This window comes from Solenopsis invicta, chromosome 11 (genome assembly GCF_016802725.1).
Source record: "Solenopsis invicta isolate M01_SB chromosome 11, UNIL_Sinv_3.0, whole genome shotgun sequence".
Lineage (NCBI taxonomy): Eukaryota > Metazoa > Arthropoda > Insecta > Hymenoptera > Formicidae > Solenopsis > Solenopsis invicta.
Window position 1 is genome coordinate 13,585,333 of NC_052674.1, and position 15,953 is coordinate 13,601,285.

A 15,953-nucleotide genomic window follows, 5' to 3' on the forward strand; every position below is an offset into this window, starting at 1 on the left:
GTTTTATCACTTGTGTAGCTCTATCGCGTGAGATTTTTGAGAAAAGTAATGTTAAAAGTATCAAAAATAATCATTTTTATCGCACCATTTCAACCTCACTTTTCTCAAAAATCCGACGCGATAGAACAATTTGCTTACCAGATTTATGTTCAGCGAACAATACATGGAAAATGATAAATTTTGTTCAAACAACAAAACCACGTCGCCCAGTGTAATTAATACTTTACGTCATGTTATCCAACTTTGACGCGCGCAAGTGTAGTGGTGAATGAAGTTGAACAAGCAATAGGTTCATTAAACGGTTCATTAAACTCTATTTGATTGTATTGCTCCATGTTTGCGTCGCATGTTAAATCAGCGCAACATTGCGGCGGGCAAATGCCAGTTGTATTAAGTTATGACAAGCTACACTGACATCCATCCGCTGGAATGACAACTGTGCTTTTGATATTTTAACAGACCTCCCAATTATTCGCGCATTTTCCGCGCACAAGGATTTTTCCCACTTTCTGGATACCGCGCACGGCCGTGGTACCGTAAATCCGCAGCGTCGCTGTGTGAAAAACTTTGCCGTTGATACACGCGAGAGCAAAGTTATCATGTAAACAAAGAAAACAAACTTGATAACAACGTTAACAGCGAACAGGCAGAGTGGAGTTCTCGCGCGGTTGCCTCGTAGATATGTACGTAAAGTCGCGGCACCGCCCATAAGAAACCGCGAATGCAATTGTGAAAACATCGGATTAATTAAACAGCGCTTTAAACTTGTAATCGCTGCATTAATTCTCTTCGCCGCGAATTGCGTTTCTCTAAAGCGAGATTACACCGCAGAATTTTATGCGGCAAAGGCGGTGAGCGGGCTACGTTAAGTTTTTCTAAATGCTTTTATTTTATTGTGTTTACCATTTTGTTATGTCTTAAATATATCAGCGTATCTGTATCCCGCGTACAAATCCATTTTGAAAATGGTGCAACCACAGCTCCGAAAATCCGTCTATGATCGGCACATTGCGTATCGGTTTATATTCGCATCTCGTTGAAATTCATGATGTTTCAAAACTGGACACAACTTACACAACTTTCCAAATAAGCGACTCAATTTAGACACAAAGTTGCATCTCGCACACATGAATTGTACAATATAAAATATTATGCGTGCGAAATATTGCGAATAAATGTATTTAATATTAAGTACAACTTGAATAATATTATTATACCTTTCAATTTGCATACACAGAGAGAAAGAGAGAGAGAGAGAGAGAGAGAATATTGCGACGGAACAAGCTACATTTGGAAAAGCAGTTAAAAAGTTAGCCAGTAGACACTATGTCATATATTAAAATATATTATGCAAGATAATTAATGTGATACCTTAATGTTGCTGATGATGCATATTATTTTATTTATTCATTCTTTTATTTTAGAAAATAATACGTATTTTTAATGCTCTGCGGGAATAATATACATAATGCGTGCTCATTAAAATTATTATTCGTGAGAAACTTTAAACAATGCATGCCATTAAAACATTAATTAAATATAACTGACAAGGAAAAGTTCCCAACTCAGAAATTCAAAAAATTATGAAACTCTGGCAATATAGAAGATATATAATAAACTTTTTTTGCAAAATTTATCCTGAAAAGATAAAATCAACTCCTCTAATTAAATTCATTCTTCTTGTTTTATTATTAAACAATTACCTTTTTTTAGTTTTTCAATCAATAAATCTCATTAAAAGAGATAAAATTCCTATAAAACTTTATTCTTTTGTTATAAATGATAAAATAAAAAGTGGGTCTATTTTTAAGGATTAATTGTACTCTTTTCAAAACAGCAAAAAGAATACAGTTTATTACACATTACGATATCTTCCCTATATTTCCAAAGTTTCATAATTTTTAAATTTCCGAATTGAAGACTTTCCTTCGTAAGAGACAATATGACAGAACAATATAAAAGAATACAAAAACAGAAAACTACAATTTTTACAAAAATCTTATAGGGTAAGGCTGCCAAAGTTGCACCACTTTTGACATAAAGGCTTGTAACTAAGAAATTATGAAAAATATTTTTAATTTTCTTACGTCATAATAAAGTACAACATTTCTCCTTGCAAATTTATTTTTTTCAGAATTTGATGTATTAACATAAATTTTTAAATGCCAATTTTCAAGATGCCTTTAAATTGTGCGATTTGCGCAATCGGTCTCTTAAATCGCACGGCATGTTAATATTACTCTTCCTCGGGTAAAGCAATAGTGCTAGATTCTTTCTTCTCGAGTAAAAATGCTCTAGATAAGCTTAATTTTATTAATATTGAAGATAAATACTGTAAACTAAATATAATTTCCGTCAATGTCATTATTTCGATAATTTTTCAATAATATTGCAATAACATTGTTACATTATAGCGATATTGTTACAATGCATGCTTGTATGCTTATTATATTTAATTTTACATATATATAACCACGATCAAAGCAATAGTGCAACTTAGAAGACTAAGACATAGTTAATCTAATTTCAATGATATTGTGATCATTACAAATTATCAAAATTTAGATTATTTATTCTATCTTTCTTGCAATTAAACTATGAAGTGTGTTAAAAAATAGCAATAAAGTTATGATTTTTCTATAAACATTAATAACAAAATTTCTATTGTTTTTAACATATTGAGTTCAATCAAGAATGATGATAGTGTTATGTAGTTTCCAAATAATCCGACAAAAAGTGCAAAAGTACCCTGGTTCAATTTATACGCGAGGTGGTGCAATTCAAGAGTCGGCGCGATATCAACAACCTTACCCTATATACACTGAAAAAAAAATCTACTTATAACTACCAAATGTATAGTGAAATAATATCAATTAAATATTTTGTCAATATAACCAAAAATAATTTTGTGTTTCTAAATGTTTAGTAAGTATTATCAAATCTGATGTAAGTTACTGAATATTTAGAAAAGCAAAATTATTTTTGGTTATATTAGCGAAATATTTAATTGATACTATTTTACTATACATTTGGTAGTTATTACCAGTCTTTTTTTTTAGTGTATGTACATCATCTCGTTAAAAAAAAAATAATATGTGTTTAATTGTCCGTAAACTATATCTCTGCAAACTGCAGAGATATAATTCGTTGAATGCGTCTTTCCCGTCTACAAAGATTTAGGCAATTTATCATCGAACCTACACAAAATTGTCATTTTGCTATTAAGATTTATGAATAGAAGCAGTGAAGCTGAAAATTTCCTGGGACCGACGAAATCTTGTTTATCCCCGCTGTTATCTCGTCGCGCCGAAATTAGATGACACTAATGCTTTTACTTTGTACAATTGCAAAGACGTCGCTGTAGCTCGTCGGTTGGTCCTGCATACCTAATTAAGGTGCAAATAAGCGTAACGCTGCTTTGTCTCGGGATCAACTAGGAAAGGAACGTGCAATGGCGCGCGGCGAAACAATCCATCGCCTAGACTTTATTCAAAGAAGTTTACGGAATTTTGATATCGTTGACAGACTTATATTTTCGTTAATTACGCGGCGTAACTTTCGAAAAATATTAAACGATATGTACGACAATGTCGGGCTGACATCAACCGCAAAGTGTCGAGAATAACATTCGTTCTAACATCGATGTTAAATTTGTTCCTACATCACTATTGACCCAATTGTGATTCTCTGTCGACTTTTACATCGATATCGCTGAGCGCTTGGCTACTAATACCACCCCAACTATTCGAACGATATAATATTGAAGATCACCGGCATTTTTGTAATATTTTCACGTAGAAAAGCAAAAAGTCAAATTATAATAGAATCTAATATTCAAATAAATGATTATTAATTTACACTAAAGGTAAAACATTTTTATTAGCAGTGTATTTAATTTACCATTTATCTCTACTCTCTGCAAAGTTACGATATCACATTAAATACTACTAGTTAATAGACTTTAATTTATTTTCATTAATTATAGTGTCACACTCATATTACTCACGTTTTAAATGAAAATTTGATTTTCTAGCGTACCATAACACCATTGATTATCACAAAATCAGGTCTAATTAATATAGCTTCTCGATAATGATATCAGTTACAGAGAAAGCTCGTTTGTACTAATTGCAGAAGCCATACTGGCCATATGGTTACGCTCTGTTCGAAAACTATTAATCTTTCACATAGCACATGCAGCGTTAATGAGACGAAAAAAATTAAGCGGTTCTTATTAATTCTCTATAAAGAAACAAGTAAAAAATGTAAATATTTCTAATACAATTAAATATAATTATATATGAGATTATATACTCGTATGCCAAGGTATACACTACTTATAATAATTTGTTTTATTTCTCATTTGGTACAGGAAAGTCGTCAATACTTATACAGGTCTCTTAAAACGGTATTTCTGTATTTCTCAGATACTAAACACTACATTTTACTAATGCCGATAAAAGTATGGCCTGCTTAGATAATTAAAAAAATAAAAATCTGTAATTCATATATCCGTGACTTTATTTTATAAAATCAGCTAAAAACAAATACTTTAAATGCAAAAATAATAATCTTACGATTTTCCTCTTTGTAATTTAAACAATGGTGAATATATACATAGTAAAAAATTGTGAGTCCATATGTTGAATTTTTCTCGTGTTACCACATTTTAATTACTACTTCAATGTAAAATTAACATACCACTGATATGTTATTATTTCTATAACACTTTCATGTGTTATATTTATCTTAACTTTATAAATTAACACTTTGTGTATGTATCTTAGAAATGGAATATTATTTTGAGTACTTTTAACATGATTATTTGAAAATAATTCAAAGATACTTCAACGTCTTTTAGAATGTTAAGAGTACCCAAAATAATATTCCATTTTTATGATTTACATTTCCTTTGAGTTTTTTAACTTTTTTTCCATGTAGTTTTTAAATAATTTATATTTAACATAATTTATATATACATCACATTTCAAGTCATAATAACATAAATAAATGTAAAATATTGTGCTAATTGCTTAACATTTTTAATTTGTCAACAAGTAACATAATGAATAAGAGTTATTTTAACTTAAAATTTAGAATGGACTTTCTGGGACATGCAAAAAATGTTAAAATCAGCATTTTATTTTTACTGTGTAAATATATATAAACAACCAGTAATGCAAAAACGCAAGGCGCGTGTTTTAAATTTAAAAAATCCTGGTTTTTGCGACGAATATTACCAAGTGCCTCGGTGGTTGAACTGACTAAGGCATTCACACGAAATGCAGTGGAATCCAAGTTCAAAGCTTGGCCGAGATAATATTCTTCGCAAAATATTCTTTACAGTTTTCAGGATTTTCAGGGGTTTGTATGAATACCTGTTGGCATCGGTAATATTAAATTGATATTTATTTTAACTTCATGATATTACAGTTCTGCTTTAATTTGAGAACCTGTATTTGAAACCGAAATTAACAGCACATAGTTCGAGAAAATTAGAAATTGTATATCAATCACACAAGAAACGTTATTTTAGCACTAACAATAAGATCTATAACCGTTCAGGCTTGTCAATTATTTATACTTTCTACAATGTATTTATGTTGCCGAAGTTTCATTTTTAGGTCGGCGACCTTATTCCACTAATTTACACGTAAGTTAATTTTGAAAGTTGTAGCCTGATATTTAAAATACTATTATCAATTATGTGTTTAATCTTTCTTCAAGAATAAATGAAATTAATTAAAAGTATTTTTATGCAAAAGATATGGTTTTTAAGCAACTGGTATCCTAAATCGTACTCCTTCCGATTTCTAAAAACGTATTTTCTTTAAGTATATACACCTTGATAGGTCAAAACGATACCTAACTTGTGAATCTTTTGTGGAAAAGGACAAATAAAGGCATCATGTTTATTCCACTGTAAAAATCATACGTTTCTTTATTAGATATTTAAATTTTATTAAAAAAATAATATAATATAGCATCGCTATTCAAAGTTTCTTAAATCATGCTTTTAAAAACGGGGTTTATGGTGACCACTGGTTCTAATTAGTCCCATCGGAAATCAGAAGTGTTACGAACTTCATAAAGTTGAAATGCAATAGTGTTTAATGTAGCTTAACATATCCGTTTTACAAAATATTATGTTTGAATAAAATAGTAGCAGTAACATAATAGTTTTTCACTATAAATTTTGTTTCTTAGTTGCAACAAAAAACTAAGCATCATGAAAATTAACCTTCAACTTAACCTCAACTTAACCTCAAATTAACCTAGCAACTAGCTTTATTGCTTAAAAAATGTGAGTAAAATTATAAATTAATAGGTTCAAATATATCTTCAAGATATTAGTGGTCACGCATTTTCGAAAACACGATTTCGGAGAACTTGAGTAGCAACTCTATTTAAAAAAAAAAAGAGAACGACGGTTAAAAAAAGGCCGCATTTTGTCCATGAAAAATACGTAGTGAATCTTATGGATTTTGATCTGCTGAACACAATGGTGCTATTTTCGTTGAAAATGTGGAGAGCACAGTCATTTCTCAGATTAGAGTTCTATTTTTCACCCTTTTTATGCACGATTCCTTTATAGGAATAAAGATCGATTTTTTTACAAGTGAAATATTTCATGTGAAACTTAGTATGTAAAGATTTCTGATATTGTTGAATGGAAATCTAATAACTAACATGAATTCAAAATGAAATATCCAAAATTGTACCCATTTGCTCTATTAGAAATAAAAAATAGAATTCTACCTATGAAATGTTGATTTTCTTCACATTTTCAATAAAATAGCACTATTGTATTCAGCAGGTCAAAATCTATAAGATTTTATTATGTCTTTTACTTTTCCTCTAATGAACAAAATATAGTCTTTTTTAAGAATACTACACTGAGAAAAAAATTTACTAAAAGAAAATGTTCCTTAACTTTAGTAAATCATGTGTTTTTACAGTATTGCAAACGCATTTTTTTAAAATAAGGAATTGTATTTACTAATTTAAAAAACGCAATTCTTCTTTTTAATGAATTATTCACTAATTATCAAATTTATTTTATGCAATACAATAAATATTTATTGCAATATAAATTTTATTTTTTATAAATTAGTAATTTTCCCATTAATTTAAGAAAATAATTTTTCTATTAAAAAAATGATTCATTTAGGGGAACCCGGGGCATAATGACGTCACAGGGTATAATGGGGCATAGTTGATAAGTTTTCACAAAGATGCTACTATGTAATGAAATGTTATGCAATAACTACTATTAGATGTATCTTACCATATGCTGTTTTCAGTTTTAATATTATTTTTAGCTTATAATTGTTAGAAATTATTTAATGTATTTGTTGTGCTCTCCGCAACTGTGTTAGAATTTCTGAGTATATTTGCGTACGGTAAACAGTAATAAAATTCTATTTTTTATTACCGCAAGTACATTTATGTTATTAAATGACTTTTCTTGTCACTTTAATAAAATATTTATGCAAATGTATTTAATCCCTGTAATGTTCCATATTACTAAAGTAAATTTATACACTTTGGGGCATAATGGGGTACTAGAACACGGGGCAAAATAGTGCGCCGTGGTACTATACGCTGGTGGCATACTTTAGTCACGAGTAAAAATGTTTATATACATAATGTTTTGCATTAAATTTTATATAATATATAATCATAGATGTTACAAAATTTTTATTTTTATTAATTTTTTAATATCAGTAATATAATGTATCATCAAAATTATTAATAAAATATACACATATATTATTAATTGGAAGTCCAATAATATATTTCTACTTATATTAGGTGTTCTAAGTTACTTTTATAAAATTTTTAACATTATTTTTGAAAAATAAACAAGTTTTATGAGGTGCCCCATTATACCCCGCATAACGGGGCATAATGAGATTAGTTCACGTTTTCAATAAAGCAATAATTTTGTTCTTATAACCTATATTTTTACAATAAAACTTGTTTTTTATAAATAGATATTCCAAGGAATATTTAAGTAAAGAATTAATGTAATTTGTTTACTTTTAATATATTTAAATATAGTTTAAAATAACTATGCTCGTTATGCCCTGGGTTCCCTTATTATAAGAAATAGTTTCTTCAATATAGTCAATATATATTAGATTTGAATAAACAATTTTGCAATGTAAAAAGTTTACAGTTTAAATCTTAATAAACATTTATAAAAGAACAAAATATTTACTTGAATTTAATTCAAAATTCAAAATTTTGTTTAATTTTTTAACAGATTTTATTATTCTTATAACTTAATCTGTATTCGCTGTTTTGCATATAAGATTCTTATTTCATTAATTATAATTACACATTATTTTACAATTTTTGAAAACGCATCGGCGAGATTCAAACCTAGATCTTTGGAACAATAATCTAATATGTTAGCACTGATTGTTAGCTAATCATACGCTTGTGATACCGTTAATAAAAAGTTATATTTGAAGTAAAGCTGATTTTAACAGGAAGAAACTTGCGTCTTGAGTACCGCACGAACACTTTCGCTAGCTCTTTGATTATTTAGCCTTAGGTATTTTTAAGTTATATAAATAATTAAAACTTGTTCCTGCCCATGGCTATATCAGTAAAATAGTCAAAAAGCAACAATTGAAAACAGTACCGGAGCTTGAAAAAATATTATTGATGTAAAAAGCACATTGCAAAAATCAATTTTGCAATTAATTGTTACAGACAAATTATTAAAGATTGACTGTAGAGGAAAATTGATTGTGCCAATCGATTCTACATAAAAAATTACTAAAGAAATATATATAGGCTCAATCTTAAATCATTCATATTTTATACAAAAAAAAAAAAATATTTTAATAGAAAAAAAAACTTGTAGATTAAAAAATGCCTTTTAAAACTAAAAAAATATATTTTCTGAAAATAAAATTTTTTTTGTTTTTTATCGGATATATTACTTTTATTCAAGTTTACGTTCTCTCTTTAAAAGTAACAAATTGTATTTAAAGATATTTACTTCTTTTGAATAAACTATTTGTTAATTTTATAACTTTGAAAAACTAAATGTAAACAAATATTTACTGAAACGTTATTTTTAAAATTAAAAAATTTGGATTTAATATTTTAAAAATTCATTTACTATATTTCAACAAATATTTTATCGTAATTTAATAAATCTGACTAAGATTTCATTTTTCAACAAAAAATTATTTTTTTTATTTTAATAAAACGGTTTACTATAATTAAGAACAAAATTTAATAATTAAAAAATTGTTTTCTTTAATTAAGTAAATTTAAATTTAGTAAATACATTTACTAAACCTAAAAAAATTTTTTCTTAGTGTATGATTATTAAAATGGAATAAACATAAATTTTATCATTTCTTTTTCCTTTCCGTTCTTTTGACAAAAATTTGTAAAGTTAGAACCTTGTTTTGAACTATCTAGGTTTTTATTCTTTTTTTAAAAATAATAAATTTGTGAAAGAACATAATACAAAATTTTATCCACAAATTAAACAATCTGAATTTTATTTTAAAAATTCTTAGAATTAAATTATGAAATTTATATAAATATTTACATTCTGCAACGGTGTCGAGATAGTTTGAGAAATGTGTCAAAGGACGAGTAAATAAGCACATGTTACTGTATGACCGCCTCCAAAATAATTAAAGTGATAATCAGATAAAATAATGAATAGAGTAATAAATAGAGACAAAATAATTATTTTTTATATATAAAACAAAAAGTAGAAACATTAAAAATGACCCTCCAAAAAAAAGGTCGAAACATCTATTTCTGGTTTTTAAATAATTTTTCAATTAAGTTATATTGGCAATATTAAAAAATAATATGTTGTAAGAGAGATAAAAAGAAATAAACGTAAGCCATGGTTTATATGTTCTTATATTGTGTATTATTTTACAAAATATTGAGAAAGTTTATACATCATAGATATCAATGACAAATTGCAGAAACAAATTAAAGAAATTTGTCTCACGCTGATGATGACTTCAAAGAGAGTCGAAGCGTTCGAACGTTATCTTAATGAATAAAGGGATTTTTTGTCTATGACTGATTAATTCACTTTACGCAATAATAGCTGCGCGTTACTCTCATTAGTCTTTTACTTATTTTTATTGTGTTAAAGAAACGTGCAATAATAATAATAATCTAACATTTAACCATAACATGATGAATAACATGATTTGAAAACTCATGCTTAACACGTTCCCTATCACATTTAGGGTAAAATCGGTATTTACGGGCGCCGCGCTGGGACGTACGTCGCAGACATCAGAAAAATAGAAGGAATAAAGACAGTTTGCTTATAACCACTCTGTTATATGCTTTCATGCTATATTAATATTGTGTTGTGATTTCAGTTCTTTATTGTTAATATTCAAAAATATCGTGAACTAAATTTAATTTTTTTTATAATTACTATATAAGTGCTTTTTATGATATTACTTATTGGTATTCCACAACCCTCCTGCTGTGTCACAAACGCATCTTCCCTTCTTTAATAAATTGTAAATTAGGTTCGTTCTATGTATCCAATGAACTTCTTTCTATAAGATGATTAGTAAAACTCTATGGTTAACAAATTGATGTTGATAAGAATTGTGTTACGTTAATATTTACCGAGTTATGTAAAAAAAGAAAAAACAAAATGGTATTCCACCACCCCTTCTTTTGTCTAGCATGTGGAATAAAACCGCATTGTTAAATAGCACAGTTCAAAAAAAGACTTTAACATCAGAATAATACTAGTTATTTTCTATATCTTTTTGAATACTAAATACAAATTTGTTTTTTAAATGGTTTTATCATAATTTTGAAAAATTTACAATTAAATTTGTACAAAGCTGATTTATGTACTTTTAGATAGTATAATTATACGACATACTAAAGAAATTTTATTTCAATAAAAATTACATTGTCAGAACTTTACACCACCCAAAACAAATTTGTTGTGTCGGCTAAAATTAATGAGGCATTTATGATTGAACATGAAGTTTATAAATAAAATATTTTTATATATAACTTTGTCAGTAAATTTAATTCAGTAGATTTAATTTTTATCTGTTCCAATAATTCCATTATTTTTAATTTCTCAGTTTAGTTTCAATAATATATAAATTTTGGCAAAACAATCGGACATTTTTTAAACATCCACCACGTATTAAATCCATTTTAAATTTGTCAATTTTGACATTATATTTGTGTTGAGCAACCTAAAAAATGCTTAAATTGACAGAATATATAATTAAAAGTTATTTAATAAATCATCTAAAATCTAGTTCACTGCTTTCTTGCAATATACTCTTAATGGAAGTATTTTACCGAACTAGTGTAACGTTGAAATATTACTGACACGAGTCACATATGAAACCTTGTTTAAAATGACATCATCATTAAAATTTCAAAAAGAATTTAATACAAATTGTTCAAAGAGTTATAAAAAGTTTCAACGAAAATCAGTAAACGTAAAATAAATTTAATGAAATTATTTAACAAAATTTATTAAAATTCAATATTATATATGAATGGATCAGAATAAAAGTAGTTTTAAAATTATAAAGAAGTAAATAATGTAATATGTTTTAATATATATTTGTATTATTTATTTCTAAGTTTTATTTAAATATAGACGCAATTATCTTTAGAATTCAATATATTTCAATGTTCAACTTTTTGTTAATAAATCTGTAAAAATATATATTTTGCAATACTTTTTACTTTTTTCCCCAATATTTTTAATAATTATCTTTAGAATTCATTGATTTTTTATATTCACGTGCTCAAATTTTGATATTAAATCTGTAAAAATATTATATATTTTGCATCACTATTCATTATTTTTTCATCATTTTCAATAATTATCTTATGAATTCATAATATATTTTAATAACTTTTATTTGTCGTTTTAACGATTTTAAAATTGTTTCCAACGATTTATTTCCACCAAAAATTCCATATTTAATTATAAATTAATTTTTTATTAATTATAATCGACAGTAAAAAATCTTTTTGATGGTTGAAAGTCCAAACAATATATTTAATATTGAATGATTGAATAAAACTTCTTCAGCACAACACATGTCATAATTATAACGTTACGAAATATGTCATATTATAACGATCCTTTTCTGTAACTTTAATTGTAAATTTCTCAAAGTTGTGACATGATAGGGCAATTTGCAAATCGGATTCATATTTGGTGTTCAAAAATTACAGAAATTGACTAATCCCGTTTTTCTGTTATTTTTTTTAACTGTGCTGTTATCGATTATATAAATTAATTGGTTAAAAATTACATCAATATTACCTGTGCAGAAAATGACACTTTTTTAATCTCAGTTTGTTATAGCTTGAAATTTAATTCGTCATTTAAGTGCTAAAGGTGAAGCAAACGCAAATAAGACCTCCTGCGATTTTATAATTAATGACGCATGATTGTAGATGTAAAAAATTTTGTTTGCTTTTTTCCTGACATGTTACTGTTTATTGTTCAAGAGAGCCTAAAAGATCACTATGCTCGCGTTAACATGTGAAAATTTTAACTAAAATAAAAAGTCATGATTTGTCCGGATATTACCAGTTAAAATTTGGTACTCAAGTTATTTACACCATAAAATGTTAAAAAATTTCCGTATTGCTTGATTAGGCAAAAGATATAAGAGGGTACAAGGGGAGCTGATATAAAGGTTGAAAGTTGTACAATTTTAAGGGTCATAATAATGATATGTTACTATCTGGCACTTGTTTCATTTGATAAGTTTCTGAAAAATAAAACAAAATGTACATATGATGGATGGATGGAAAATTAAAAATTAGTAAAAATGGTTGTTAGCAGATCAAGCGCGCGCAAAAATGCTGACGTACGTGAATGTTATTAAAAAAAAAAATAATGATTCTCAACCATTAGCAGATCTTCTAAACTGTATTTGTGTCTCGTCACGTAAAAACGCACTGATTTATTATAAAGAGATAAAGTTAAATACGCAAGCGACATACGAAATCATTATTCGAATACATATATATTTATTTTCTACACAATTTTTTTTTTTTCAAAGAAAAATGCCGCATATTACAGAGAAACGCTAAAAGGAATTACATAAATAAATTTTTTAAAAGAGAGAAACCCGAGACTCAATTTCTTTTTCCCACCGGCCATGGCCAAATGAGCAGTGTTTCATTACATTCTCGCTCATATCTTAAGGAGCGCTTACTCAGTCGCAACGCAGTTAGTAATAATGACAGGTTCAAACAAGTAACAAATAAAGACCGAAAAAGTATCATCTCTTGAACAATATTTTTTTTTATATTTATACAACGCACAAACTAATTATAAGATGTGTAATCTGAGAAACTTTTGTTTATAATTCTTATTGTTTATTTACATTATACTTTTAATCATTAAATATTATTTATATTAAATAATGATAAAAAAATTCGTAAAATGGTTAAAATATGACTTATGTGACCGGTACGCATTAAACGATTCTCTTGCCTACAAATATGTATGCGATACATACATATTTACTATATTACGTATGTACAACTGAATAAACTTTGATATTTTGAAGGAAAGAACGTTATTAAGAAATCATGTATACAGAATGTAGATAATAAATTAGTGTTAAATTCTACGAACGCAATCCAATCAATCAAACATTAAAAAAGTTCATATGTGGATCCACTCAGTTTTTGAAATAGATACTTTTTAATGATTGATCGATAAGAATACGTCTCTGGAAAATTTGACACTTAATCATTTACACCCTGTATATAATGTGACACGTTTTATGTCTCACTGACATCTACAAAATAACGAATAATGGAGCATTGTATCCACCCATTTGTTTGTACATCAAATTCGCATGCGTCAATCAACGGATTACGTTGTTTCAACAAGCTCTTACCGTGCCCTCTCCTAGATTGTGGACCACACATGGCATCAGGGCTGTGGATCCTGATTGCGCTGAAACCGATGTTGAATTTTCCGTACCGAAGGTCATTGGCAGGGTTGGTGGTAGATCGACATCTAATGGCTTTCCCGTCGTGCCGTCCAATGAATTCATATTAACATCGACTATTTCCGCGGTTACTGCCACTGGATATTCTGAAACAAATTATTGATTATTTTCGCAAAAACAAACTTCCCACGATCTATAAATAGAGGGATATGCGGGCTTGTTTAATTCGCAGATAAAAAAAAGTTCATAGGAATCTGCAGTATAACAAAACATCTGATTAAACATCAAAGAAACGTTATGAATGAAAAACTGTTTGAATAAATTACATTAATCTTATTTAAACAAGTATCAGCTTAATCTAGTAAATTAATTAATTACGTGTACGTAATTAATGCAAGAAATAATTATTAATTCTATAATTATTATACAATTGATGCGTTAATGAAATTTACGGTTGCATAAATATATAATTTCCACAATTAACTTATATGTGTATGTATGTGTTTAAATTAGGACGGTTGTCAATTATTACGTAACCACTTTCTGCTGTAATTAGTGTTTTATTTTTCACGAGAGACATTACAGACGAGCGCTTTGCGCGCACCATTTAGCTACTTATTCTTTATTTTTGAAAATAAATTGTATTAGAAAATTTTATCAATACACATTTCGACAAATTGTCATTTGCAATCACTCCGCAATCGCAATAGCTTACAAAGTCAGGCATCGAAGGAACCAATCGACATTGCTAAAAATTGATACATTAATAAACTTCGATAAATGCGAATATCGATTTTATATGCTTCTATTTAGAAAGGATGTACATATATATATATATATAAGTTTCAACTTAATATTGTATCTTTTTATAAATAAGTTGAATCAGTCGACAATATTAGAATTATGTCTATGTAGATATTTTGCAATGTTAATTACGATTAAAAATAAAATCATATATCTCTAATTCACCATCATCAACAATTTTCCATGCAATGTAACGAATCTAATCTCTTATCACGGATGAGGAAAGCAGTTTTCGGCGCCGGAGGTCATCGACTATCCTCGTGGAAACCACCGTTAGATGCACCGAGAAATTGGCATTAAATCACGATGGTCTTTATGAAGTCAAACTTCCTTACAATATGAGCTCGCCTGCGCATGAATATGAGCCGGACACCTAGTTTCATATTTCACTTTTAAAATGCTGCCTGCAGCTATAAAATTTAATTTCATTACTAAATGACTTGTAATTAATAGTCTTCGTAATAATAACGAATAGAAGAACGAATATACCTATGAAATGAAAATTATTTAAAACATTCTATTTCAGAACAGTTAAAAAATTTTGTAAAAACATATACTGAACTAAAATAGAAAAATAAATATTGTTCCTTTGAAAAAATAAATTTATATCAATATTGCAATATTTTAATTAATAATTTATGATCAACGTTTAATTTAATTTAATTTACATTTAAATTAAAAACTATTTAAATAATAAACTATTCAAAAGATATTAACATATTTTTAAGATAAATCAAATGACACATTTACTCCAGATATTTATACGAATACCTGTGTTTTTGACGTTACAATTATGAAAAATATAAAATTTAATTTTTTGATAATATAAAATTTCTATTTTTATTTGTTAAACATAACAGAATTTTACAACATTCAACAAAATAATATATATAAGATATAATAAAACAAATATTATTCAGTAAAATTTTAATTACAATATTAAGTAAAAGTATTAAAACGTGATACAAATTCTTGCATATTTTATTAATTTAAATGTAATGCTTGTATTTATAAATTTATTCGCGTTATTAGTTATCATGCGCGCATTAAATTTCATATATTTTATCATTGGAAGTGGAAATAAATATTGCAGACGCAACAAATTTTTTCTACGCATTTCGCATCCGCGTTACTTTGCCTATCAACTCTACAAACATCTCACTACAC

The 15,953-nt window shown here is 27.4% G+C and overlaps 1 protein-coding gene across 1 annotated transcript in view; it reads right to left on the reverse strand.

The window, feature by feature from the left end:
* The window catches only part of LOC105204249 (lachesin), a 367,012-nt gene that overhangs the window by 189,267 nt on the left and 161,792 nt on the right, over nt 1–15,953 (reverse strand). The window contains exon 3 of the mRNA XM_039455250.1: nt 13,929–14,128. Coding sequence (XP_039311184.1) covers nt 13,929–14,128 — 200 coding nt within the window. The remainder of the gene's footprint in view (nt 1–13,928; nt 14,129–15,953) is intronic.